The 20,253-nt window shown below is 60.0% G+C and overlaps 1 protein-coding gene across 1 annotated transcript in view; it reads right to left on the bottom strand.

Moving 5' to 3' along the window:
- The window catches only part of Celsr1 (cadherin EGF LAG seven-pass G-type receptor 1), a 116,493-nt gene that overhangs the window by 71,674 nt on the left and 24,566 nt on the right, over positions 1-20,253 (bottom strand). The window contains exon 2 of the mRNA XM_076855446.2: positions 394-1,032. Within this exon, the coding sequence (XP_076711561.2) occupies positions 394-1,032 (639 nt within the window). The remainder of the gene's footprint in view (positions 1-393; positions 1,033-20,253) is intronic.

Here is a 20,253-nt window from a genome sequence, read left to right on the forward strand (position 1 = left end):
ACTAACCAACTGCGCTGGAAATCTGGAATGACGCATTTGGAACACTCAGGGGCGATGCGTGGCCTCGTGCACCTGGGTACCTCGGGGGGACCTCACACTGCGGCCTGCTCCTGCAGTCCTCCTGAAGGGACGGCCTCAGGCTCCCAGGTGGGAATGAGACCTCAGAGTCAGGGAGGAAGGGCCTCCTCCCACGCAGCCGGCTGAGCCCAGTGCCACTCCAGAGACCCCTCGAGGCACACGGAGCCCGCACCTGGGCCCAGCACCTGTCCCGTGACCACGTCACCGAGGGGGAAGCAGACAGAGGAGCCACAGAACCCCTCCCACGTGTGAACCGGGCACCTGGGCACAAGTGCAGACGAGCCCCGGGGCCACAGCCCAGGCCTGGACACCTACCCGTGAAGTCCTCGAAGCACTCGCAGGTGTAGCCGCCCTCGCGGCTCCGGCAGCGGCCGTTGGCCCCGCACGGGCTGGAGTAGCAGAGGTCGATCTCCGTCTCACAGTAGTCCCCGGTGAAGCCGGGCGGGCAGCGGCAGCGCAGGCCGTTGACGGGGTGGATGGGCCGGAAGAGCACGGTGCTGGAGCTGATGAAGGGGGCCGAGCTGTCGAAGCGGAGCACGGACACGCACTTCATGTAGTTCTCACAGGGCTCCCGCAGACAGATGTTGTCGTCGAAGGGCAGCACGCGCTGGGCCGAGATGGTGGTCAGCAGCGTGCGGTTCAGGTAGATCTGCTCCTGCAGGTCCTCGGATGGGAAGAACCTGCCCCGCACGCCGCCCGGCAGCAGCGCAGAGAAGGTGACGTTGAGGATGTTGGAGCTGACGTCCGTGTCATTCTGGATGTTGAAGACAAAGACGTCGTCCTTGGTGGTGGACAACACTGTGGCCACCCCTTCCACAAACAGGGACAGCAGTGGGGAGAGGAACTTCTCCTGAGACATGTTCTCCAGGCGGACGGTGATGCTGTTGGTCAGCATGTCGTCCGTGATGATGGTGACACGCAGCGTGCAGAGGGCCGTGACACTGTGGATGCCATCTGTGGGACACAAGGAGAGCGAGTGGGGTCAACGGATGCCTTTGGGGGTCAGGGAACAACCCAAGACGCACTTGGCAAAGAGGCCCATTCCCCACCTCGACCTCCTGCTTCCCGGCCCCCTGCTCCCTCTGCCACTGACGCCCACAGCCTCCAGACCACAGCCCACCATGTCCTTCCCCTGCTCAGAAGCCCTCAGTGGCCCCAAAACCATGAAGGGGAGCATCCCAGTGACCACCATGATTCAGGGCTCCCGGGGGTTCACTGCCTCACTCCAATCACAGACCCAGCCACCTGCCCCTCGCACCCCACGCCACCTGCCCTCTGCCCACATTCAGCCCTTCGTCCCCAGCCCAGCTGCAGCCCCGGGAGCTCTGCAAGCCTGCACTGGTGCTCCAGGATCGCCCCACCCAGACACGCTGTGGTACCCACTTTACAGGCAGGGATGCCAAGGAAGGCATGCGGGGCTGCGCTGCGTCCCGGCCGGCACAGTGGACAAACCAAGAGACAGTACTGGGCACTCAGACCCAAAGGGAGGATGACGCTGGTCACAGAGTCGCACAACCCAGTTCTAAGCCCAAAACCAGAGGAGACAGATGTGCAGACAGATGTGCAAGAAGCCCCCAAACAGCAGAGGGAAGAGGGAGCCTCCGCATCCGGGGCCCGCTCTCCCTGGGCGCCTGCTGCCCCGCCTGTGTCGGGGCCACCAGGATCCAAGTCACGTGACCTGTCCACACAGTGAAGAGCATCAGCAGCCGCAGTCACGACTGCAGGCAGGAGCCTTGTCACGGGAAACCTGAGGTCCCAGGAGACCCCAACAGGAGCCACCGCATCCCCACCGAGCTGGGTGCCGTGGCCACGCCTGCGATCCCAGGGACTCAGGAGCCCGAGGCAGGAGGATAACAAGTTCCAGGCCAGCCTCAGCACCCCGGGCTCAGTCCCTGGCACCAAAGAAACAAAAAGAAAAACAGGTGGGAAACGGAGATGCTGTTGCTGGGGCTGGCTCTGAACTCGCGATCCTCCTGCCTCAGCCTCCCAAGCCGCTGGGATCACAGGCGTGGGCCATCGCACCCGACGCTGCCACTCAGTTTTCAAAGGAAAGACGACAGCCTGGTTGAACCCTGTGAGCTCGGCTTGGGCCTATCAGCTCCGGCTTCCCTCCACCATCAGCCTCATGCCGTGGTCACAGTCCCCAAGGGTGGCCCCTTACGACACCTAGAATGAAACACACAGCCCTTGCCCGGTCTTATGGTCCTTCACGGTATGTCCCTCGCCCTCCCCGTCATCACAGTGATGCCGCCCTGCCAACCTATGGTCCTCTTCCTGCCCCAGGGCCTTTGCCCATCTTGTCTTCCACCTGGAGCAGGGCCAACTGGGTCCCAGCTACCTGCCCTCCACGGGAGTCCTCTTGTAGGGCACCCCCGTCCACCTGCAGCTCCCCACTTTATTCCTGCACAGGAGCTGCCACTGCCCAACTTTACCTTATTTGTTTACACCTGTTTCTCCCCGGGGAGTCTGAGGGCTGAGACCTGCAGGTCTCGCTCCTGCCACATCTAGAACATTCCCATCTGCGAAGCTGCTGGGTGAACACCTGGGCGGGAGGAGGCTCCCACGCAGCTCTTCCACCCGCGCCTCAGCGCAGACCGCACGGGAGGCTGGGTTTGTCCACCCAAGCTGTTTTTACTTGCTGGAAGCTGCCGGGTTTCCTTGGCCAACGCCTTGACAACACAGCAGGCAGGACATGGCTGGCCTCCTGGTGACCACTCACCAGACTCCTCTCTCCTGAAGCCACTGTGGGTCTGTTTGCTCTGGCCCTGGCCTCAGAGGCCACAGGGAAACTCGAAGCCCAGACCTCCTTGGCTGCACTGGGCTCTCCTGTCCCCAGGGCTGGGGGCTGCAGGACTCGGCCACCCGCCCATGGGCACCCAGGAGGGCACAGCATAGCGGAAACCTACAGCAAGGACCCACTTCCAGGGATTCACCCTCGCTGGGCCCCAGGAAACAGCATTAAACGTCAGCTCACACTGCTGAGCTGGGAACACGACAGGCGTCACCCACCACCCAACGTGAGCGCCACTCACGACCATGGACATCCTGGTACAGGGACAACGGACCTGCACTCTGTAGCCTCCAGGGTGGGCTGCTGAGCCACCTGCTCTCAACAAGCCTCTGGGACACAAACCAAGTGCCCAGCAGTCAGGGGACACCCCGTGGCATAGCGGCCACCCCCGCGATGGAGCACCAGGCTGAGCCAACGGAGTAGCAGCTGCCAGTGCAGATCCTCTCAGCAGCGGCCCGGCTGGGCACAGGTTCTGTTCTGAGTCACCTTCACGTTCCAACAGCTTCACACTCACCCGGGGCCGCGCCCAGGCTCCCCGTCCACACGGCGGCCTCGCCCCACCTGCCCGCAGCCCGCTGTCTTCAGGTCTCCCAGTCTTTACCTACTGTCCCTCCCGCCCCAGGACCCCACGCGACACTCAGCCACCGCGTCCCCTTGCTCCTCTGGGTCGGGCTGTCAGGTCTGTTTGCTCTGGCCCTGGCCACAGAGGCCACAGGGAAACTCCAAGCAACCTCCTTGGCTGCACTGGGGTGCTGCTCACGCTGCGTGGAGAAGGTGGGGCAGAGGCAGAGGTGGCCTGCACTCTGCCCTCAGGACGTCCCTCTCCCCAGGAGCGTGGACGGCTGGCAGCGCAGAGGTCCATGCTGTTAGGACAGCAGGCTCCAGCGCCCAGCCTGCATCCAGGCGCTTCCTCCACAGCTGGAGGATCAGCGTCCCGCCAGCTCCCCCAAAGCAGTCCAGTGCACCTTCTGTGCCCACCCTGGGAAGGACGAGTCACCACACTGTCCCTGAGAGGGCAGAGGACACGGGCAGACGGCAGGCCTGAGGCTGCGTGGCCGCCTGGTGGTGCTTCCTGCGTCACCCAAACAAGGGTGGCAGGGACTTTCCAGGGCCCGGGGTGGGGCCCATGTGACCCTCTCATACGGATGTGACAGTGGCTGGAGGAGGGTGGGGATCCAGCTGTAGCCCAAGAGGCGGGCCCACCCCTAGGGACTGTGGGAGGTGTCACAGCACGGCTTCCAAGGAACGGACGGTCCCCAGGGTGGGGGACAAGGACCAAACCACAATCTTGAGGCCAGGTGGCAGGTGACCTCGCCGCAAGTGACAGGCACAGCAGCCAGGGCTGGGTGACCCCAGAAGGTACCGGGAGGTGTGTCCCCCAGGAGGGCCTGCCGCGGAAACAGATAGGAAGGGCCTCTGCAGGTCACACACAGGGACAGCGGCCAGCCAGGCAGACGGCAGCCACCTCCTGCGCAGAGTCACGACCCAGGGCCCGACAACAGCAGACGCCTGCCCTCCTGGTCCAGGGACCACAGCCCACTGTCTAGGTGTCGGGGCTGGTCCCAGCGAGGCCCCACAGCACCACCTGCTCCAGGACCCCAGCCTCTGGGTGTCACCACATCCCTGGAGTCCCTTGGCCCGAGGACACGCCTCTCCCCCCGCCCTGGCCTCAGGAGGCCCCCTTCCCTCTGTGTCTGACTTCTCCTAAAGGGCGCCGTCCCTGGATGAGGGCCACATCCAGCGTCACCTTGGTGACACCTGCAAGAGCCTCTCTCCAAACCACACCCCTGCTGCAGTTCCAGGCGGACGCGGACTCGGGGACACCATTCAGCCAGGGACAAGTGGGGACGTGGAGGAGGGAGGGACAAGGCCACAAGCAGGGTGAGGCCTCCCGACTGCTGCTGGGCCCGTGGGGTAAGGCCCTGGGGGGAGTGGCCACAGGAGAGGGGTCTTCACGGCTGTGGGTGGGACCTGGGCACCACGAGAGCCCGTGCTGGCCACTCTACAGGAGAGGACACAGGGCAAGAGGGGCTCTGTCCAGCCAGGACACTCGGGCTGTGGGCAGCAGAACCCAGACTCAACCTGGCCCCCGGCCCCACCAGAGATGGTCAGGTGGGTGGGGCAGTTGGCCTGAGAGGAGCCCGACCTGCCCGCTGAGGACAGCCAGAGACACTCACCAGTCCCTGTGGCCCCGCCCCGTGCACCTGGGCCTGGGGTGGCACCTCTGTGCTGATGGCCTCGCTGAGGTCCCTGTTCACAGCCCTCCCACAGCCAGACCCCGTCCCTCCACAGGGCACTGTGCTCCCATCCCTTGCTCTGTCCCCTGCTCCTGTCCCCTCCCAAGTCTTCCTAATGGGCAGGGAGGGTCTGGAGGTCCCCCTCACAGCCAGGTGACTTCAGGTGGCTTCCTGCTTCCCTCTCCACGGCGCTCATCTCTGTGAGGCCAGACCACAGGTGTGACGTCCGGCTCCTGCTCCCGAGAGCACCTGTCCCTCCTTTCAGGGCCACAGAGGCCACATCTCCAACCTGCATCTCCTGGACCCAGACTCACCTCCCAGGGACAGGCCGGGCGGGCGCTCCTGTGGGTGAAGGCAGCTTCTCCTGCCCCGGCCACAGGGAGGAAGAGCACCCACAGACCCCGGGAGGAGCATGGGCCAGCTCGGGGGTGACCAGCACACCGGGCACCGTGTGGTCCCAGGGCAGCCCACCCGCTCGGCCCCAGCTGTCTCTGGCGAAGGGAGGGTCCCAGCACACCCCACCGTGTGGTCCCAGCAGCCCACACCGGTCTCTCATTTGGAACCCAGGCCCTCACCTTGTAACTGCCTCTGCTGCTGCCCTCAGACTGCTAGATCCCGCCGTCCCACTGGATCTTGGGGTGCCCAAGCACCAGCCCAGGAGCCGGCATGAACCCCCAGCCCTGGCCGGCACCGGGTCCGGGCTGCAACCCCAATGCCCCTCGGCATCCTCTGCCCCAAGACACTCACCCCCGAGCCCCCCGACCCTCTGAACCATGAAGTCCTGGAGGTGCAAGGAATCGCTCTCACAAGACCTGGGGTGGACGCTGTCCCCAGACGGCCACACAGGAGGAGTTGGGGGACGCCGCGAGTTCTAGAGAGGACCCGCCTTCAGGCAGACAAGAAACAGGAACACACAGGAGGGAAGGGACCAGGGGACCCCGCGCTCGGTGACATGAGCCCAACAAAGAGGGCAGATCCCAGGTGAGGCCTGTCGTGCGAGGCGTCCACGGAGTCAGGTTCAGAGGAGGAGGAGGACGCACCCCGGGGCAGGGCAGGTGCCACAGGGCAGTCCCCGACGTAGGAGGTGACGGTGAACGTCCTGAAGGTGGCTGGTATGACGGTGGCACGGCAATGTGAATGATTAATGCCGCTGTCTGTCCCTGTTGAAGTGGCACGTTCCATGTCACACAGAGCCTGCCACCAGTAGAAGTAAATAAATGCAGGAAAAAGTTGGCGGTGAAGGTCCCTAAAGCCTGGTTCTCGATGTCACACTTATGGTTTGATCTGGAATGTCCCTGAAAGCTCATGGTAAAAGCCTGGCACCCAACGCGGCACGGCCCAGAGGTGGGCCTCAGGAGTCACTGGACCAAGGCTCTGACCTCATCAGGGATGAACCCCTTGGTGGCTGCAGGGACCCCTGGGAGGAGGGTCCTAGCTGGAGGGAGCAGGTCGCTGGGGCGTGTCCCCAGCCTCTTCCTCTGCTTCCCGCTGCCGGGAGCAGAGCTGCTCTCCCCGAGTGCACCCTCCGCCATGACGCGCTCTGCCCTGCGGCCAGCCTCGGACAGGAGCTCCAAACCACAGGCCAGAATAGATCCTTCCTGCTTCAGCGGTTCCTCCCAGGTGTTTTGGTGACAGTCGGGGAAAGCTGACTGACACACACTACCACATCACTTCAATGAAATCCCGCCGTCACTGATGGCGTCAACTCAGAAATGGTCTCTCCTGGTTCGTGTGGGAGTAAAGCTGGTCTCGCGGTGGAGTCAACATCGAGTTTGGAATTGACCCCATTAATTATTCCATAAAAAACACAGCTGGTCTTGCCTGTACTTGACGGAACCTTCTAGAAGCCTGAGATCCTAACAGGCCCCTGCCCGACCGTGGCCAGTACAACCCCAGCTACAGGAGCTGTGGGCCGAGACTCGTCTCTTGCCAAGAGACAGAACTTCCAGCTAAGAGTCAGGATGGTTCCTCAAAAAGCTCAACGTAGAGACAACGTGTGGCCCAGACTTCCATATCCCTATGTGCAACTTCAAAAAGAATGGAGACTCGTGGACCCAGAAACTCATCAGGAATGCTCAGAGCAGGGCCTTCGGATGGCCAGGAAGTCGAGAGGGAAATGTCCATCGGCAGACGCAGGGCTGGCCATCTGGTCCACACGGGGCGGGTGGGGGATGCCTGTGGAACTGCTCACACATCCTCTACAGCTGAGGAGACACGGGCACTCTGAATGGAAGGGCCACGTCCACAGGACGGCCAGAAGAGGGGACTCCACAGAGGCGGGAAGCAAACTGCTGGCCATCAAGTAAGGAGAAGAAGGGCGGAGGGCGTGCAGCCCGCGGGTGGCCCAGGGGCGGCTGCGTGGCACTGGGGATGTCCCAAGTGCTGCTGAGTGTTCCCCTTGATGGCCAGTTTATCTTAAGCGAATCTCCTCTCCTTTTAAAAACAGGGGCACTGCTGCTCTTAATAAGAATGCCTTGCTTCTGCGTGAGATCACTCAAAAGGCGAGAGCCATGCTGAAAGGCATTTCAGAATGACTTCCGGAAAGTCTGGCCGGCCAAGGCAGTCAGAGGAGGTCAGAGGTTGGCAGGAGGCAAAGCCGCCACCTAACCTGGGCGGTACCCCTCGCTGGCTGTGAAGACCTGGTTTCTGCTCAAGTGTGGACGCCAAAGCCCCCACGGTGTGTTCATGCTGTGAACCAGACTCTGGGGGAGAAACCGGCAGGATCCCGTGCCCGCAGGGAACAGGCTGGGGTCACACAGAGCCCCCAGGAAGCTTTGGCCATCAGTAGACATTCACCGCGGGGCAGGAATCAGGGGGTCTGACTGCGCCACGCTCTGCTCCGACGCCAGGCCATCAGCAGGCTGCCTCATGACCCCTGGGGTGGCAGCTGCCGACAGAGCCCTGGCTTCTAGGGTAGTTGGCTGGGGCGGGCACCCCTGCAGAGGCTGCCCCCCTGGTGACACCCGGCAGCCCCCCTGGCCTCTACCTAGGAGACGAGAGCAGCACATTCTGTCCTTTCCCAGCGCTGTCCCATGGCAGCTGGGTCAGAACTGTGCCCAGCCGACAACCTGCCCTCGGGAAAACACAGACTCGGGCTCTCCTAGTTTGAGACGCCTGGGGCCCCTAGTTTAGCACCCCAGCTGCTCCAGGCCACCCAGGGCCTCCACACCTTCCGGCAGTGCTGTCTGGGGCTTCCCTTTGCCAGCCGGGCCCCAAATGTGACGCTGGCTGGGCCAGCAGGGCGCCCGTCCAGCCCCCTCTTCCTGCCAGAGCCAGAGAGCCCACCTTTCTGCCCGCTCCCCGGAGGGCGGGCCAAGTCCCCCCAGGCGGAGATTAAGCCACAATGTGGGCTTCAGAGAACAGTGAGCGCCTGGTTCTGAGCCCAGTGACGCCATCCAGCAGGACAAAGTGGCCCCTGAGCACCTGCCAAGGGACAGCCCATATGCTCTCCACCCAGACAAGTCGCGGAGCTGCTGTCAGCCCAACAAGGAAGGGGATGAAGGAAAGACGGGGGCTAACAAGCCGCCAACCAGCCCCCAGCCAGCCTCAGCGCTCCAGGCCCTGGGGGTCGGCGAGTCTCCATTCACTGCAGCCCAGAGCCCAGCTGGAAAGGGCTGCGTCTCTGATCCAGCGCCAGACAGGTGCAGAATCCTCCACCCAAAACCCTGTGAGCAGGAGGCCTGGAACTGAGAGTTCTCCAAGCCGGGACGGGACAGGCGCGACCCCCCGACATCGCGCAGGACCCAGGCACTGAAATGCCGACCTTCCTGCAGCAGACGGGTGCATGCCTGCAAAGGATGGGAACACGGTCGTCCGGACACCTGGTATGGGGGGTCAACTTTTGGTACCAGGGATTAAGCCCAGGGGCGCTTAACCACTGAGCCACATCTCCAGCCCTTTTTTTTTTTAATTGTTTAATTTAGAGACAGGGTCCACTAGGTAGCTTACAGCCTTGCTAAGTGTTGAGGCTGTCTTTGAACGTGCAATCCTCCTGCCTCAGTCTCCCGAGCCACTGTGGCTGGCCGATGTGGGTCATGTTTTGCTGTCAGATGGATTTTTTCAAAACCCCCTTGGGTTTTCAGGGCATTTGGATCCGGAGTAGCAGATAAGGGCTGCAGACCAGCATCTCTTCGGAACAATCCAGGAGCCAAGACGAAAAGCAAAGGAAAATAAAGGGAAATTCCCTGGGTGGCAGGAGAGGTGGCCCGGGAGGCACAGGGCACCTGCTGGGGCGCACGTCTCCGCTGTGCTCTGCGCCCCACGTCGGGCTCAGGAGCTCACGTGTTTGAATTATTCAAAACAACAATAAAAATTCCTTAGGTGAAATGGGCGGTGGACCAGAGGATGACGAGGAGCGGGAAGAGCAGGGGCGGGCTCTGGCCTGGACACGGGGCGGCGGGGCGGCACTCATCTGGGGTGGGCATGAGCACTCTAAAGGACGCGGTGGCTTTAAAAAATGACCACAGGTGCTACGACGTCCTCCCACCTGCAGATGAGAACTGTGTCCCCTTCCCCTGCACCTGGGTGGGCTTGGGGAGGCCACCAACCGAGGAAGGCCGGGTGTGACCCCAAAGCTGGGACAGAGAAGGCTGGTCGGTTCCACCAGGCTCCCCGACACTGGCTCCTGACGCTCCCTCTTGGGAGCCAGCGGTCACACTGCAAGAAGCCCAGGAGCCCAGGAACTGCTGGCCAGCAGGCCCACGTCCCCACCAAGCTCCAGGCTGCTCCAGGGAGACTCTAGACGGGGGTTGGGGGAGGGGGGCACGTTTCTATAAAGGACCAAGCAGAAAAGTGTGTGGCTATGCAAACGGCCGTCCTGGACAAGCCCCTGGACGGGCGTAGCTGGGTCATGATAAAACATGTAGGGGACAGGCCAGCGTCCAACCCCCGTCCAGACCACTCCGCTCTGGCCATTCCAGCCTGGCTGCCATTCACTTCATCCCCAGAGAAGTCCCCAAATGCCGGGCAACAGAAGCAAGGTGCCCCTTCTGTCCCTGACAGCAAAATCCAGGCAGAACGGACACAGGTGCTTCAGGCCAGGTGACGGACAGCTGTGGCGCAGGGAGACTCACCAGCAGGAGGTGACCAGACAGGACGCCCTCCGGGGTCCTGGTGGAGATGGCTCTGGGGCGTCAGGCCAGTGCCCAGAGCCTGACCAGGCAGAGCAGTCCAGTCAGGTACCCAGGGCTGTGGCAGTGGGCGAGACACCAGGAAGAGGGAGACAGCGGAGGGGCTGTGAGGTCTGAACCCAGGAGCCTGGGCACGGAGGGCAGGGAGGCCGCAGCCCCGTGGGGCCATGAGGAGCTGCCCAGGAGAGGGGAGGGAACGAGGAGAGCCTGAGACAGGAAGGCAGGGAAGAGGGCGGGTCGCCAGACTCCAGGCGAAGCCGGACAGACAGCTGCCATGGGTCTCAGGTCACCACGTGCCTTCCCTAACCGGGGGCAGTCCACCTGCTTTCTCCATGACCTGGGGCAGGCTTCCTACGCCTCTCTGTGCCTCAGTTTCCCCATCAGTAAAGCCGAGGTGGTTGGTCTCCTCCCTCCTGGGGCCCGTGAGGCGTCCCTCTTGCTGTCTGGCGCCATTGTCACCCCTCCCACCCAGAGAGCAGGATGGAGCAGACGCTGCCACCACAGTGATGAGGGATCTGGGGCCCAGAGAGGCTCAGGGACTGTGCCCAGGACACACAGCCGCTGGGGTACAGACTCATCCTCGCCACGGCGGCTTCCCCGTGCCTACGGGGCTGTTCCTCACACATGCGTTGGGGAGAGGATGACCCTAACTGCACAGGCCTAGGGAGGGCAGGCGGCCATGCAGCCTCCTGAAGCCAACCGTCAGCACAGCTGGAAGAGCAAGTGTGACCTCGAAGGCCACCGGCACCGCAGCGGCAAGCACCCAGGTCCCATCCCCAGGGAGCACAGGGCGTCCCTGTCCCCAGACCTGCCCCCGCTCTCAGACTCACTGATAGAGGAAGGCCCAGGGTCTGGGGCCAGTGGCCAGGGGAGGGAGCTGCCAGGAGACCAGCCGTGAAGGTGGGGACAGGGTGAGGTGGGGACCGGCACCGGGGGGTGGCAGCCACCATCCCACCTGCTCTGGCTGCTGGGCCCAGCAAGGCCCCCCAGGACGGTTCCCTCCCTCCCACCCTGACCGCAGCCACTGCCACAGGCCCAGCCCTCCTCTGGCTATGGAGGAGCTGCCCCTCCTGGACCCTGTCTCCCCCAGGGGGCCTTCAGGTTGCTTCCAGAATAATCTGAGACTCTTTTGAAATGCAAACTCCACTGGGCAGCTGTAGGAGGCCGCTGTCCCTTGGTGGACCACAGCCTTGGGTCTCAGGAGCGGGGACACACTAGGTTCCCAGGGCAGGGCCACCACAGGGCCCCTCACTGCAGCACCCTGGTGGCAGGTGCAGGGTTCCCCCAGAGGCCTGTAGGAGACACTGCAGTGGCTGATTCCCACCAGGCGCAGGGGAGGCCCAGCGCCCCCATCAGCAGGGGACGGCCACCCCCAGGGCACACAGATCAGCCTCCTTACTGCCAGGGGCTCCCTCCCTTCTGGGGTGCAGATCAAACATGGCCCATGCTCCGCGACCTGGGCCTCTGCTCTGACTCCTGGGCCCAGAAACGCGGGGTTGCTCTTTAGTTAAATATTTGCTAAGAAAATTCCAGCCCTAAATTTCAAGAGACCGACTTAGCATGACATTCGAGGAGTTTGGAATATTAACCAGGGACACTTGTGGAGGAAATGAGAGAAAACGAGACCCCACCCCACCCCACCCCCACCTCTCCATGGACTGGGGGTCTGGGCCCCACATGCCCACTGCGCTCTGTGGTTCCCGGGCTCCCGGCCCGGGGCCTTTGTCCACCCGCTCCCTTCCCCTGAAACTGACAGCCAGCAGACTGGCCCACTGCGCACAGGGAGGGGCCGCCAAGCCGGGGGGCAGCTGGAAGGGGGGTCCAGGAGAACACGGGAGCTGGGGCTGACAGTCCCCACCCAGCTCCCTGGCCAGGAGTGCTGGGTCTCCAAGGCCTGTCTGAGGGCCTTCCCGTGTCCTGCCCTGCCACTGCCCAGCTGCAGGCCTCTCCACTGCACACCTGAGCACCTGTGTTTACTGACACCGAGTGGGCACTGTGCACTGAGGGTGGCCTGGCCACCCGGCCCCTCCTCCACGCACACGCCCCCACCCTGCACTCCCAAGGTCCCAAGGAGAGACCAGCTCCAGAGCCCCCTGGGCTGGAGCCGGGGTCTGAACAGACTGAGGAGGTCACCTGACCCTGAGCGGAGGTGCTGGGGACGACCTCACAGTAGCAAACGGCCCCTCCGAGCTCCCCAGGGTCTGAGAAGGACACGCGGCTCTCTCCCAACACTGCGCTCCCTGCACCCTCAAGTCACTCATCATTTAAAATTATTTGGTGCAAAGTCCTTTTTAAGTTTTGTTTTATTTACTTGTTTTTGTGAGGTGCTGAGAATCGCACTCAGTGCCTGCACAGGCCAGGCACGCACTCTCCACTGAGCACAACCCAGCCCAGAAAGTTCTTCTGAAGATCCTAATCTGCAACCTAAACTCAAAGGAACGCTAATTGAAAGTGTCGTCACTCATTAATTCAACAAATATGTGCACCCTGTGTGTGCCAGGCGGAGCACCCAGGGTACCACAGGGAAAACCAGTCTTGCCCTCAAGGTGTCCTTGCCTGTGGGCCAGCACCGTGAGGTCAGTGTGTGGGGGTGCGTGGGGGAGGGGCGTCCCAGGTGGGGGAGGGGCACCAGGGTGGGACCGCCACCGGGTGAAGATGGGACCTACTATGGCCCGCACCTGTTGGGACTGGAAGTCTGTTCCTCTCTTGGAACTGCGTGAGGCTGGGAACTATGGGGGTCTCCCAGACGGCACCCAGAGCCAGTGCTCTGTGGGAAGCCCGCGGACATGGGAGAGGTGTAGGGTGAGAGGCAGCCAAGGCCTCCCTGCCCCAGCGCCCCGTCTCAGGCGGGGGAGGTACCACCCACGAAGCCTGTGTGCACACGGGCAGGCACACGTGTGTGCATGGGCAGGTCCTCAGGTGAGCGCATGTGAGAGACAGTGAGCTGGGGCCCGTGGCTCGAATCACAGGACTCAGCGCAGGCTGGGAGAAGGCGGCCGGGCAGCCCCATCTGAGCAGCCCCACCTGGGCCTGGGTGAGGGACGGGGAGCGCTCCCTGCTCCAGGTGGACACTTCCCAGAACCGACTCTTCCTGCAGGACGGCAGTGCAGTGCTCCTGTGCAGCCACTAGGTAGGTCGCCAGTCCCGGAGCACCCACTCGCCTTGACCAGGCTGGGCCCTCCCTGCTGGGTACAAAGTGACCTCATGAGTAACTGCCAGTAACTTCCAAAGTGACGATTATGCTCAGTCTGTGACCAGTCTTGGGGACACTTGGGATCTTAAACCAACAAATAGTTGATGTCCCCAATTCACAGCCACAAATGCTAATTGGTACTTACATTGGGGGCCACTCTTCCTGGCCCATGGCCTGGGCACCCTGCTTTCTGAGCAGGTTGCTTGTACCTGTCACCTCAATCTGCCCACTGACCCTCTGCTCCAGGGGACAGCATTGTAACTTGTCAGCACCACGCACACTTGCTAAAGCCCGGGAAGAGGCCTGGAGCGCCTGGGCCTCTGCCAGGTGCCCCTCCCCCTGCAGGGTGGGCACTGCTGATGGGGCCACAGAGTGACCTGAGATGGGGTGGGCTAGCCCAGCCTCCGTGGGAAAACTTCGTTCTTCTCTGGGGGCTTCAGGTTCCAAGAACAGGGAGCCCCGGGCTGAGGCTCTCCAGCCTGCTCCCCGCTGCAGTGGGAGCCTCCACTCCTGCCCCACGAGCCTCAGCCCCAGTGAGCAGCTTTCTAAGTACAAAGGCTTCAGGAGCCACGGCACATCCACCCGCTGTGCTCCCGGGGCCCGGCCTCCTGCGGCCAGAGGACACCCTCGGACTCCCAGGTCCTGCACCCTACTTTACACCTGAAGCAACAGCGCAGAGAAAGGGGTTCTCCAGGTCACCTGGAGAGGTGTCAGCAGGGCTGGGGAGAAACCGGGGCTCCTGGAAGCCCCCCTGCCGCCTCCTGTTCTCAGTGTCGTCCTTGACGATGGGAACAGAAACACACCAGCGCGTTCTGGGGCTGCTGTTCCCCAAGAAGCACTTTCAAACACGAGCTGGGGGACGCACTGATCCACGCCACCCTCGCGGGGCCTCCTCTCCTCTGCGCCGCGAGCCACAGCCTGCAGACCCAGGGAGGTGGTGGGCCCTAAAGACAGACCCGCAGACCCACCTCCTGCGCCCACCCTTGAGCACCGGGTGGGTTTCCGGTGCCGTCACGGCTCTCGAGCAGCCCAGACCTGCTCCAGGTGTTGCACGCTGGTCCTCTACAAGGTCCAGCTGCAGTTTCACTCTACTGGCTTCTGGCTTCACAGACCCGATTTGGAGGGTCAGGTGACGTGTCGTGCCCACGGCCACCTGGCTGCAAACCCATGTCCACCCAGGAGCTCTGGGCCCTGTGCACTGGCCCCAGCCCCACTGCCTCTGGTGCACAGGGGCCTTTTGGGTTGGACCACACTTGCAGGGCAGAGCCTGGGCATGGTAGGACCCTGAGCAGCATCCCGTGCCTCTGCCCACCAGGGACCAGCGGCACCCCTTCCTCATGATGTGATGACCTCAATGTCTCCAGGTGCTGCCAAAGTCTCCAGGGGCAACGTAGCCCCAGTTTGAGAACCACTATGCTAAAGAAATCCTGCCAGAAAGTAATTTTTTAAGTTTTTCTTATAAACAGCAAAAAGGAAAAGGACTGAAAGTCTCTCTATCCCTTCAGTATTTGCAGACAAGCAAATAAAGGATGTGCAGCACCTGGCAGGCGCCCTGCAAGGGGCAGGGGAAGCCCAGGTTGAAAGGCTCCCAGGGACCGCCTATCCTGGCAGTGGCTGGACACGTGGGGAGTGGAAGGGAAGAGAAGGCGCGGTCAGCATGCTGCGACCTGCCATGGCCAAGCTGGCCTCAGGGGCTCCCCAAGGTGCAAGTGGCCCCGGGGCTCTGCACCCGCCCAGGAATGAGGCCAATCTCCCTGCTCGCCCTGTACCCAGCCTCCAAACAGAAGCTCCACTCCTCACTAGGAAATTCCTTCATGGAGTCAGCCGAGCGTGGCCCCAGCCTTCGGTCCACTTTGCGCCTTATTTCCATGAACTGCACAGGGAGCTCTGCAAGCCCACCAGCAAGTCCCCTTCCCTCCAGCACCAGCCCTCCTGACCCCGCTCCAGCCAGGCCCCACATTAACTCTTTATTCCCCTTTCCCATAAGACTACCCACTTGTTTTAAGAACCCGTAGCTGGACTTGTCCGACCTGGACGTATTTTCTTTGAGGTTAGAAACAGGCATTTGGTAAGAGGACAGAGGATTAAAAAGTAGCTGAAAAGACATGGAAATGTTTATAATTTCTCTGGGGGAAGGAAAGCCGGCAGGAGGAGACGCTGAAGCGGCCCTGTTTTGTGCAGCAGCAGGCGCCCCGTGCCCCGCGGCCCTCGGCCCTCTGTGTGTCCTTGCTCACTGCAGGAAGCAGAGGCACTGGTGGCTGAGTTCCTGAGTGACAAGCTGGGTGGGGGCTTTGGGTCCATCTGCTGACATCTGGCTACCCAGGTGCCTACAAAAACCAACAGTGACCACCACTGGAGACCTGGCCACGGGCCAAGGCCAGGTCAGGTGGGGGCCAGAGCTCTGCTGCTCCAGGAGGTTCCACTCTCCCACCATAGGGAGCCAAGGCCATGTGGACCACAGGCCCACCAAGGCCTCGTGCTCTTCTTCTGAGCTAAGCTCAGGGATGACTCTTACATCTTCAAGCGTGTGGGGAACACGAGGTAGGAGAGGCAGTAATGGGGAGCAGCCGCCATGGGGAGCAGCTGCCATCTCTAGCTCACAGCTGCCTCTTCAGGGGGCATGAGCGAGGAGGTCTGAGTGGAAACCTCAGGGTTCTCAGGGATAATGGTGATCCGTCTGATCCATTCACCAAGACGACGCCTGGGAACTAGCTGGGAAAGACGAGCTCCACCCAGGGGAGTGTGCGTCGAGCAGCCACCGCGGGAGTTACGAGGCGTGGTGCAGGAGCTCCTCAGCCCAGCAGCCAGGCCCTGACGGGCGTGCTGGGCAGGCGGTATGCCAGGCCCACAGGAAGAGCAGCCGCAGCCTCGCGTGGTATGCTGTGCCCAACAGCCAGTGCCCAGGGAGAGAAGCGGGCACCTGCTGGCCTCAGCATGCCTCCAGGACCACAGACGAGTGCTGGGGCCCTGGTCCTTTAGACCTAACACCCTAAATTCTTAGCTGTTAAAACTGAGCCTGCACAGTGACAGGGGCTCTGTCACTCGAGCAAATCCCTCCTGTGTTAGGGCTGGAAAAAGCCTTAGGCCGTGGCTCTCTGACCGGCTCACAGGGGTCAGTGTGAGCAGCTTCCAAATACGCTGCATTTGCCTCCCCTGAACATGCACGCAGGAAGCCCCCGTCCAAACAGGTTGCAAAATTCTGTAGCTCAGACCACGGTTCCCATGGAAACCGCATGGTCAATGATGTTCCATGCACCGCCAAGCTGCAGCATGTTTTCTTGTGAGCAGTCTGTGGAGAACTTACGGGACCCTGGTCACCCCAGAAAGGATGCACACCAAAGGCCAGCACTGAAAAGCCATGCTTGAGCTGACAGTGGTCAGTCCCCAGAGAGAATGGTGGCCCCCGAATGGCTAGAACCTCTGCACCTGCCAGAAGCCAAGACGGACCTCCCTGGAGGAAGCCACACGGCATCCTAGGCCTCATGCTAGTCGTAAAATCATGAAAATGCCACGTCCGGCACATAAAACCACCAGGCACACAAGGGGACAAGACACAGAGGTGGCCCGAAGCAGACCACGGGAGCTAGAAGACACAGACATGGGCACCACTGTCCCCACAGTGTTCCAAGAGCTGAGAGGACAGACTTCATAAGACCAGGGACCACAGAAAAGAACACGGCCGATCAGAAAAGTAACCAAAGGAAATTCTAGAACCGAAAACACAATTAAAAACTCGACAGATGAGCTGAAGAATAGAGTTGAAAATAAACTGGAAAAAAAAGTCGAAAGAGAAGCTTCAGACCAAGCAAAGTAAGCAAAGGGGTACACACAGCATCGCCCCTCACTGCGTTCACCTCACTCACAGCCTGTGAGCCCCTCAGCTGCATTACCACTCGACTCACCGTATTTCCAGACACACCAAGCCTGTCTTCGGGGCTCCCCGTTCTGTCCGCCTGCCTAGCCGCCCATGGCTATTCTCTTCGTCACACAGCCCCATGGTAAGCCTGGGCACCCAGCCAACCAGCTTCTCCCGTCACTCTTCAAGGCTGCCTTCGCTGGGCTCGGCTGATTTTAGTTACATATAAACGTTAAAGTCAGCTTATTAATTTTTTCAACTTTCCCTAAAAATCCCTTAGGTTTTGATTAATAATGCACTGAACATATACACCAATCTGGGGAGAAATGACATCTTTACATGACTGAGACTCTAATCCATGAATATGGCTAAGTCCTCCATTTATTTAGGTCTTCTTGAATTTCTCTCAGTTATGTTTTACAGCTTTTTTTTTTTTTTGCAAACCTTTTATTGGCTTTGCTCCTTAATTCCCATTATTTGATATGTTTGTACTATTACAAATAAAATATTTCATTTCATTTTCCATTTGCTGTGCCAGTAAAACAAGATTGCATTGGGTTTTATGGAGCAGGTATCCAGCAAATCTTGCTGAGCGCACTTACCATCTGCATCACTCCTTTACTTATTCCTTTGGATTTTCATTGTATGTAACCACATCATCTGTGAATAGTAGCAGTGTTTCAATGTTTATAACTTTTTTTTCTTGTCTTACCTCATTGGCTAAGATTTCAAAACAATGTTACATACCTGGGATTTAATACAAAGTCTGGCAAATACAAGACACTAAAGGAGTACTGCAAATGAATGACTTAAATGCTCACACTGATGTGCCAGAAATGAGCTAACTCATCACCCACAGCAAGTTGGTCACCACAAGTCTCTGGGCAAGATTTAGTTCTTGGACTTCACGGAAGAAGATCCTAATCCTGCTTGTAAGCAAATGAAGCAGGGGCTACCCAAAGACCTGAGAGCTGGGGGAGAAATCACGTGGCTACAAAGAGGAGAAGAAAACAGGGGAAAGAGAAAGTAATTGAGAGGAAGAAATAAAACCTACATTATTTGGAATCAGTACGGCAGCCCTCCTGGAGAATGAACTGGAAAATTAACTTCCAGGTTCTGATAGGTCAGGTGCAAAAATCATCAGACAAAACATCCCTACTTTTCAACACTCAGCAAGAGTCAGGTGAAAAATGTGACGAGGAGAAACCTTTTATGACAGCAGTGAAACCCATAAAATTCCTAGAAAGGAGCCTAAAGTGCAATCTGAATGTGAGGCACGTACTTCAATGATATTGGCAGAACTGAATCTTTCCAGAGCTGCTAGGGAGAACCCGCCCCGAGCCCCTCTCCCAGATTCTGGTGTTAGCAACCCTTGGTGCTCCTTGGCTTGGGGTGCCCCACCCATCCCCATCCCACCCCATCTTCACACCTCCTCCTCCTCTCTCCATGTTTCTCGGACTTCTCATCCCTTAAAAGGACTTGCCGTTGGATTTTCGGCCCACCCCAGTCCAGGATGCTCGCATCTCCAGGCCCTCGGCTTACATAAATCTGCAAAGATCCTTTTTCCAAATGAGGTTGGATTTACAGGTTCTGGGTGGACACACCTTGGAGGGCCACTATTCAACCCACTGCCCAAAGCAATTCGTAAGCCCAATGTCATTCTCACCAAAACTCCTACAGGATTTTCTTTTTGCACTAAATAGACATTTATAATGTACTTATTAAACTCACACCGAAAAGAGTAGCCATAAGAATAACACAAGAAAACTGAAAAGAACATCCAGAGGAATCGAACACCGCCGGCTTTTGGAATATGCTAGAAAACTACGGTAAAGTAGGTAGAGCAGTGTGTGCGGTAGGACACTGCAACATGGCAAGAGGCGCTCCCCTTCGGGGGCTTGTGATGACGGTGGCATGGGGGGATAAAAGATATTGAAACAAGCAGGGAAACTAAACCCCCCGCCCATGCCCCTACCCCACATTAACTCACAGCACATTAAAATAAGACAGGAAGGAGTCTGACCCTCTGGGGTTTGGAAATGCTAATCCCCATACCTGAAACCAGGAAGGAAGATTCCGGTGGGGGGAGCTGTCAGGCCCCAGAGGAAACAGGACAGCCAATAAAAGAAGCCCACCCAAAGGAACCAGAGACAGGTGGAAAACTAAGACCTGGCCTGCTCTGCCCATCAGATTGGCAAAGTTCAAACAAAGGTATCATCAAAGTCAGGGAAAAAGCAGATTAACGAGCTCATGTCCCAGTGGCAAGATGTCCACTAGGAAAACAGTCTCCGAAGGCAATTTGGTGATTCGACCCACAGTTCAACATGACATAGCACTGAGGCAGCCAGTCCACCTCGACAAACCTGCTTTCAAGACACCTCAGCATGCACACACCAAGTCATCTGTCCCACTGATAGCCACCACTTCTCATGACAGAAAGAAACAGGACAGGGCCTCCTCCCTCCCAGCCCACGGGAGCTGGCAGGGGCTGTGACCCGGTACCCAGGCAGCCAGGCTGCGCTCCTGGCCATTCCCAGCATCTCTCCTCCCACATCGGAGAATCCCAGGGCCAGGTGCCATGACCTGCCAGGTGCTGGCGCAGCTTCCTCCTGGACACACAGGACTTGACGTCCCTCCACTGCCTGCAAACCCCCTCCCCAAACCCAAAGCCCTGCCTCTTCAGTTCCTCCAAACGCTCCAGGTCCCAAGGGTGAACAAGGTCACCTCAGCCGCCCCATCTACCACCCTGGACATCCACCTCCACCCTCTCCTGGCTCTGCAGTGGCCTCTCCCACCAGCCCAGGCACAGAGGCCCCTGTCTTCCTGGCCAACTCAGCAGGATCGCCAGGCTCACTGCAAGGAACCTGGTGCTCCGGCTTGAACTGCCTGCTGCAAGTGACCTTTTCTGTGTAGCGGCTCACAGTCCCCTTCCCCCAAGGCCCGAGATCACATTTACAGAGGTGGCGGTA

The sequence above is a fragment of the Callospermophilus lateralis genome, chromosome 4, assembly GCF_048772815.1.
Source record: "Callospermophilus lateralis isolate mCalLat2 chromosome 4, mCalLat2.hap1, whole genome shotgun sequence".
NCBI lineage: Eukaryota > Metazoa > Chordata > Mammalia > Rodentia > Sciuridae > Callospermophilus > Callospermophilus lateralis.